General features: G+C 40.3%; 1 protein-coding gene across 5 annotated transcripts in view; it reads right to left on the bottom strand.

The window, feature by feature from the left end:
- Nucleotides 1-5,720: 5,720 nt before the first annotated feature.
- LOC118229261 (lysine-specific demethylase 4B-like) overlaps nucleotides 5,721-8,075 on the bottom strand; it is a 46,530-nt gene continuing 44,175 nt past the window's right edge. For all 5 annotated transcript variants that reach the window (XM_035421068.1, XM_035421070.1, XM_035421071.1 and 2 more), the window contains exon 22: nucleotides 5,721-8,039. In XM_035421068.1, coding sequence (XP_035276959.1) covers nucleotides 7,707-8,039 — 333 coding nt within the window. In that variant the 3' untranslated portion in view covers nucleotides 5,721-7,706. The remainder of the gene's footprint in view (nucleotides 8,040-8,075) is intronic.

The raw sequence follows: 8,075 nt of genomic DNA, 5'->3' as shown, positions 1-8,075 counted from the left end.
CAGGTGTAACAGTTACACAGGAACTGTAATGGCTGGAGCTGCACAACCACATTGCTCAAGGTTTGTGGTTCGGGTTTTTATTTCCAATTCCCTATTAATTAGAAGTATCATTTAATTATTCATAGAGTAAGCGATAACAGTATTATACGATCAAACCATAATAAGATGCTGAGCTGACAAAGCAATGAAACAGGACCTCAAGCCATGTCCATAGGTACAGTATAGTCACAAATGTGGGCCCTCCTCCAGCTCCTCGCATTGCTCTACTGCTGCAGACACTACTACAAGTGGGGCAATGCGTGCTGGTGCCAAAGAGAGCAGCTGGTGTCCTTCTCATTTTGAGACTCCTTTTAGTGCTACTCCAGGTGCTGGATATCTTTGGTGTAGGTGTGCATTGTCCTCCTAATGGAACAGGTGTCTGTCAGACGTCTTCAGGTCTTCAGCAGGTCTTTTGAGTGGTCTCAACACTTACGTTAGCTGCCCACAGCGTTTGCTGTTTAGAAGCTGATTAGGATGCAGGGTTTGCCACAACAGGTGATGTTCTGGCATGATATGCTCTACCTAGCTAAGGAGCCATAATTGTCAATATTATTCGTGTATATACAGAGGGATGTGTTGGTGGGAGACACTCAGCCTCCTCAGTTAACCCAAGTATCTGGGGATCTCTAAAAGCTTCCTATGTGGGACCTACGTGTTCAAGCTGAAGAGCAGTGCTCAGACATACAGTACAGCGTGATGGGCTACAACCTGTTTTAAGGTTAAAGTTTTCAAAGACCCTTGTGCCCAAGCGTCTGAAGGCTGCAAAGGCAGTGGATGGTTGTTTTACTTTCCTTTTCAATGCTGTTTGACAGTAAGCTGACATTGCCAAGGTTGGTGATGTTTTTTTCTCATCTCTGTTTGAGTGCCTTTTTTCTTCCCTCAGGGGAGTTTTTCCTCATTGATGTTTTTTGGAGGGATTCAGGCCTGGCCTTTCCAAAATTTTTCTTTCTGCAATCCATTTTGAGACAGTATAAAGACTCAAGAGTTATGGTCTTACAAAGTTTCATTTTTTTCAAGTTGTGCTGTAGTGTCATCATGAGGTCAATGTGTACCATTTTCATACAGCTTGCAATTTCTCTGCTCCCCTGCAAAGTTTTGTCGTTTTTCACATGATAGCGCACAACTTATAGCCAACTTTAAAAGGGGAAGTAATAGCTTTGCTGCTTATACGCCTCATAAAAGGGGAGATGGCTTTGTTGTAGTCATCCAAAATTCATTCAGGTGCAAACAATTACCTTGACAAATCGCAAAATTTGTTGAATGACCTCTGTTTGTGTGAAGTAGTAGTGGTTCACATGAGTTCAGTATCAATACACCTGTCCCTCGGTAAGTGATTTTCAAACAAAGATGCAACCATGAAGACCAAGGAGCTTTCAAATGCACTCAGGGATAAAGTTGTATTAAGGCATAATTCAGGAGAAGGCTATAAAAAGTGAGGCCAACGGCGACATTGAACAAGCTGCAGAGTTCAATGGCCGAGATGGGAGTAAACGTTCATGAGTCAACAACAGCCACACTCCACAAAGCTGTCATGTATGCTAGTGGCAAGAAGGAAGCCATTTCTAAGAGAAAAAAGAAGATGGAGATTTAAGGGAAACTGCAAACATGGCAAAATGCTTTGCACCCTGTATACACTGTGCATTCCCCAACCCACAACATCCCTATTATTGGCAGCAACATGTTATGGGAATGTTTCTCAGCAGCAAAATTATCGTTTTCCCTGCTGTGAGAATTCCATCAGTTCTACCTGGGCCAGTAAATGCTCACACAGAACTGTGACAGAAGGTAAAATAGCTAATACAGCTTTTGTTGCCCTGTCATCATTGGCATGGCAACAAAACTTATATGTGGTCAATTTGATTTAAGCTCCTGCAATGACACTGTGTCCTGAACATTTCTGGATTAGTGTCACTTTCAGTAGGGCTTTGTCCAATGGAAATTGGGATGCTCTCAGAGCAGACAAATCCTACACAAATTAAATATAAAGATTTCTCAATGATTTGATTACAAATGAGATGGGGTTTTTTTATACCTTCTATAATCAATTCAAAAACTGTTGATAGGGTTTAATGGTTTTAGTTGTCTGTTAGTGTTTTAGTCATGGTTAATTTGTCTTTACTAACAGCCATTTGCCATGTTTTGATTAAGACTGTTATTTTAGAGCACAATTAAAGAAATGTAGTTTAAATCTTCTCAATTATTTACCAATCATCCCATATTTGTTAGCAACTCAGGGATGATTGGAAATGAGGTTAACTTAAGTTCGTTTGGAACCACAGAGTGGTTTAACAGTTACTGTGTCCATGTATGCATCTCATAATAGGGCAAAATGGATTCTCAGTGTATGTAAACCCATAGGGCAAAGCACTGCCATTGTAGAGTCTACTGCTCACCAGCATTGCATTCTGATACTGCTGCTTCAAGAGAGCGATGATGATGGTGGGGCAAGAGGAGGAGCTGACTGCAGTCACCATGAATGAAAAACAACCAAATTATTTAATTTGTTGTGATACGATCAAAGAAGCCAAAGTAAAACCCCTTTGAGGTATTAATTATATTTTAGATTCATTCATTTTAGAATTTTTTTTTTTAATTTTAATTTTTTACATAGCACACCTGACCTTGACTTTTGGCACACTGTGGTTGAACCTTCACACTGTCATTTCACACCACTATTTTTAGCTGCGACCACAGCTCTATAGCTCTGCCTGTAGGCCGGTCGGTTGGTCCACAAAATTGTCCCACCCCGTAGCGGCCACAGTTTTCCCCACCAGGAGGCTGAAATTTGGCATGGAGGTTAGTCATGACCGAAGGTAGAGGTGAGTAACTTTCAGGCCGATTGATCAAGGGTGGGGTGTTGCGATGGGCATGGCCTATTACAAAAAGGTGCATAACTTCCGAATGGATTCACATATTTGATTTTGTGGAAAGGTTGGTCATGAGCCAAAGAAGAGGCCACGTGTTTGTGTGAGGGTGTGTGTGCGGATGCATGCACACATGGATGCATGCGCGTGTGCGGTCGCAGCTATTGCGGATTTACGCTTGTTCAAAGACGATGATCCATCTAATTGTTACGATGCAAAACGGCTCACTATTACTCACCAATTTCAGGCCATTCTTCTATTTTTTAAGTATCAAGGCAGGTTAGTTGGTTTTTGCATTCAAACAGACCAAGTGGCCAAAAATGGGATTTTAAAAAAAAGTATTTTCCCGGTCTTGTTGAGGCATAGCTCACTAGCGCCAGTACAGTTGGCTCCAGTATAAGTGTTTCAGCCACTCTCTGTGGTAACAATACGGTCAAAATACAAAGTCATTTATTTTCTCCCACAAGAAAATATAGTCAAATAAGTGTTTTGTCTTCATCTAATGTCTCCTCATGTTCCGATCTGTCAAGTTATTGTGTTTTTTGGACAATTGTTTTTTGTAATATTTTGTGGACGAATCAGGTAGTTTGCATAACTTAAAGATTGTTTCTTAAAGATAACATGAATCACATATGTAAGCCTTAAACTGAAATCTACTGAACTGATATATCAGCACGACATATTTCTACACAGAGAATCATTTTAGGGGTTAACATAACATTTTGTCTCGCTCTCATGGCACCTACAGTGCATATGAGTGCAGGCTGTACCATCTGGTGGTGCCACAAAGTCCCAGTAGAGCTATTTCTATATCCAAGTATTTGCAGGTGCAACATTCCATGCAGGTGTTACAATAAATGTCTAGTAATTTATCACATTAACATTTGTAGGAACACCTGGGGAGGCAAATGATAAAATTAGCGAAAACCCCACTTCTCTGACGTGTTATGTATGCAGTTAGCATTTCGCACATTTAGTAAATGACTTCACATGCCATGATGCATTCTGCAGTGAATTTCCTTATACAAAACCTCAAAGATGTTTAGTACAGTGGTTTTCATCACTCAGCATTTAGCACAAAACCAGTTAAAAATGTAAATCAAATGCATGCGGTTTGGAGCTGGGGAGCTGTACGGGAAATGTACGATTTGATCAGAATATTCTTTATGGTTTGTAAAGGGTATATTTACAGGGTGTTTACCATTTAAAGTTTTCAAGTGTCTTCAAGGCTAGACTGCTACACTCTGACCCCCTCGTCAGGCTCCTGACCCAGAAATATGACCGTAACATCTGATCTTGCTTCTCTTCAGTGGTTAAGAATCATGTGATTCACAAACTTTTGTTCCTTACATATATGGCATTATCCGCTGTACCAAAACATTGATGACATGGCCACCAAGCATTTGAATGACCTTCCCCAGATCCTACAGCAAGCAGTAGTTTAACTAGACTGTAATTCATCCACACCTACACATAACCGGCAAGTTAGAGTTTTACCCATCCATTACCCAGGAGTAATAATCTTACATTTAGTAGGGTTTCTGCAGCTTTTCCATTAAATATACCAGTAATCAGCAATTAAGAGAGAAAAGCATAAGCCGTAAATTAACAAATAGATTTTCTATGTCCATATGTTCATAACAGTATTTACAGTAAGGGTTTAGTAGGTTTGTATGAAAGGCTGAATAAAACAATTATTCAAAAGCTTTGGAGAAACTCAAACCCTGAACCTCAGAGACAGAAGCAGTGTGTTTGGCTTTAGGAACCAGGTAAAGGCTGTAAGGAATAGATATCCAAGCAATAACTGAAAATAATTGAGTTTTCTTATCATTTTTTGAAGCTTCATGAACCTTGGATGTGGACTATTTTTTAATGTGCAGTTCTTCACATTTTTTTATTAAATTGTGTGCCAGTGTTCTTAAAGGTCTGTGAGATCATTTGCATATTGCATGGTTCCTTGGGATAACTTTAGAAGAGTACCAAGAACAAACTTGCGCAGTTTGCATGTAGACACACTAAATGCAGTCTCAGAGTAGATAGCAAGTAGATATTTCACAAAACTAAAAGGGAAGAAATCCAATATAATAGACCTAATAAATGTCAACTGAACTACAGTTCAGAATGATGAAATAGATAAGGCAACCAGGTTTGGTGCTTCTCTGCTTTACGGTACGTGGACTGTCAAGGATCAAAGTTGGAAAATATTACAATTACTGTAGCGCCGCCATGTGGTCAAAACAATGGCATGTTGAGTCTGTGGACATCTCCCACTCTTCTCTCAAACTACAGTACCTTCATTTTACAGTTTTCCAAAAGTGGTTGAAGAAAGTAATGGCAGGACAGATAACATGTAATGTCATGGGAGATGTTTGCTTTAGCCCTTTACGGCGTGAGATCACAAATATCGGACTAGTAGACTTAGAATTCTGACAAAACATTCCAAAAAAAACGACTCTTTTTAAACAATACCTAAATGACAGTAAATAAGCTGGATAATACATGTAATTCGAAGAAATATTCAGCACATGGAGATGCATTTATCCATTTGATATCTCAACAGCTTACGGTACGACTGAATTTCAAAACAAAAGCATATGTTATAGCACTTCATGAGGGCCATCTGATGGCGTATTGTGTCCTGGGTTACTGTTAGAGCTCTTTAGGGACGTACCAGATGCAGTTCATCATTCTGCGATTAGCAGATCCGTGTACGCAAGCATAATTACTATAACTGCTACTTACCTCATATTTTGTCATATTGCAGACTACTGAACCCCAAGAAAATGCCCAGGCATTGAAACACAAGAACACCAAAAACAAATACAGCCATATTTTAGTTCTCACTTAAGCATTTAGAAATTTATTCTGCAGCAGATAACATTCAGAACTACGAGAAAATTTTTCTTCAAAACTTTTGGTTGCTCATTAACTTGGTAATGCTTACAAATATTACTTCAAACCCAAACAGAAGATTAATCCTCGTCAACCTGGGCAGAGTTTAAATGAATCAATCCTTATAAATAGCATCTAAAATATACACAAAAACTGAAAAATTGTCTGAAGTGTTATGAACTGTTTACCTAAAACACTGTTTACCATCACTTAAAACACCCTTGACCCCCACCCTCCGCCCAGAACAGTAAGTGCCAGCTATTTCCCAGAGAATTTGTGAAAATTTGGGTCCTATCCAATAGTTTGCATTGTATTAGCCCTTTCTGTAGGTTACAGTGGCGTCATAAATGAATATGAACCATACACTGATGACATCAGGGCTGCAAGCTGATGCTTAGGCTAATTAATCTGACACAAAATTATATATCTTAAATAATTAAGAAACCATTTTGGCTCAGGTATTTTGAGTTATCCCTGACATGTGCAATTGAGATCATACTTGCATCCCTTCTACCTGAAGGGGAATGAGGAGGCGCAGGGGTTCAGCCTACATTGTGTCTGTTGCGTGGATTCAAACTGCTATGGCAAATTGAAGCTTATGCGAGTGTGTGCGTGTTGGGGGGGGGGGGGCCTGTGGGAGTGCGAGGGTGACAACAAAAGACCAAAAATACTTGTAAATGCAGCTCAAAGAAGAACCTCCCTCTGTACATAGGAACGGGAAAGAAGACTGTTATTTGTTTTTAAATATCACTTGAAACATGGTTCACAATTCACACAAAAGAGCAGTACGTGCCCGCCAGTAACAATAATCATATCACCCTTGTCTGCAGTTCAGGTTCTTTGTAGCACCTTTTCAAATATGGCTCACAAATATATTTTTAAACGTGAACTTCTGAGAGAATCTAAGACATCTCTTATTTGTCCCTTAAGTGATAACTAAATGTCCTTAACTTTAAGTCACTTACTATGTAACATTTTACAAAACTGCATAAGTACAAAGTAGAGAAAATCAAATGCTTTTTAAAAGGTCAAAAATAAATAAAAATGTTTTACAAAAACTTTTTGTAAAACAGCCAGAAGTTATTCCAGCAACCTGAAGGGCGTTAATTCAAGTCTGTGTGGATAAAATCAAAAATGTCCTAGGTAAGGCAGTTTATCCACAACTCACAGTGTTCTTGTGGACACAGGCATGCCTGCGATACTGAATTATTTACATGAAATGTTTTTTCTTGAACATTATATTTAAATACACCTCTCAAACCCCACATCAACCCTCAGACAAAAAAACAAACAAAAAAACATTGCATTATTGGAACTGTTCTCACACATTTGCGTTCTCCACTAGAGTTATTTGCCGCTTTGCTTTCAAAAATAGACATTCGAGGAACAGCATTAGCAGAATGCTACCAACACATCCAAAGAAGTCTGTTTTGTGAGGGAGTGTGATAGCTCTGAAAAGAGAGGTATTACATTGATCCTTGCAGATGCAGGGGGGTGAGAAGCATTCACCTGTTAGCTCTTTTTCTGGAACAGCCAACAAAACTAAGAAGGCAATAACAATGAGAAAGAAAAGAATAACCATGAAAACAAGTCTTTGTTCTCAACTTGAGCATAGTCTGCCCTCACCTGGCAGGGTGTTAGTATTGCAGTTGTCCAATACTGTTCCAGCAGAGCTGTCGACCAGGGTTGTCCAACCTTATCTGAAAAGGACTGGAGTGGGTGCAGGTTTTTCTTCTACCTCAGCACTATGAAACCTGATTCTACCACTGATTAACTAACCGTGGTCTTCAGTTAAGACCTTGATAAGTAGAATCGGGTATCGTAGTGCTGAGCTAAAAGAAAACCTGCACCCACACCCGGCTCTTTTCTGAAAGGATTGGACACCCCCGATCTAGACACATAGCGAAGACTTTACTGATCCAAGTTGCATCCCTCCTGAGGGTACTGCATATCTAGAATAGACTCGACGAAGGACAGGTAGCTCGGGGAGTGGCCGTCTGAGTATGCAGAGCTCTGGGGGACAGCTGCTGGAGTGGATAGGGTTGGGAGGCCTCTGGGCATGGAAGAAGCGACACAGGCAGTCGAAAGGCCGAGACCTGAGGTGTGGGGCAGGGCGGTGGTGAGATTAGTGGGTGGGAAGGCCGCGGAGTGCGTGGGGAACGGTGAATCGGGGGCCAGTGGCAGGAGATGAGGTAGCCTGCCTGCCTGCAATTCGTGTCCTGAGAAAACTGGGTCTGTCAGGGACTATGACCGAAAAAAACAGACGCAACAAAACTGTTA

Source organism: Anguilla anguilla, chromosome 6 (assembly GCF_013347855.1).
Source record: "Anguilla anguilla isolate fAngAng1 chromosome 6, fAngAng1.pri, whole genome shotgun sequence".
NCBI classification, from domain to species: Eukaryota; Metazoa; Chordata; class Actinopteri; order Anguilliformes; family Anguillidae; genus Anguilla; species Anguilla anguilla.
Note: the sequence above shows the minus strand (reverse complement) of the source record. Positions and strands in the feature narration are given on the sequence as shown.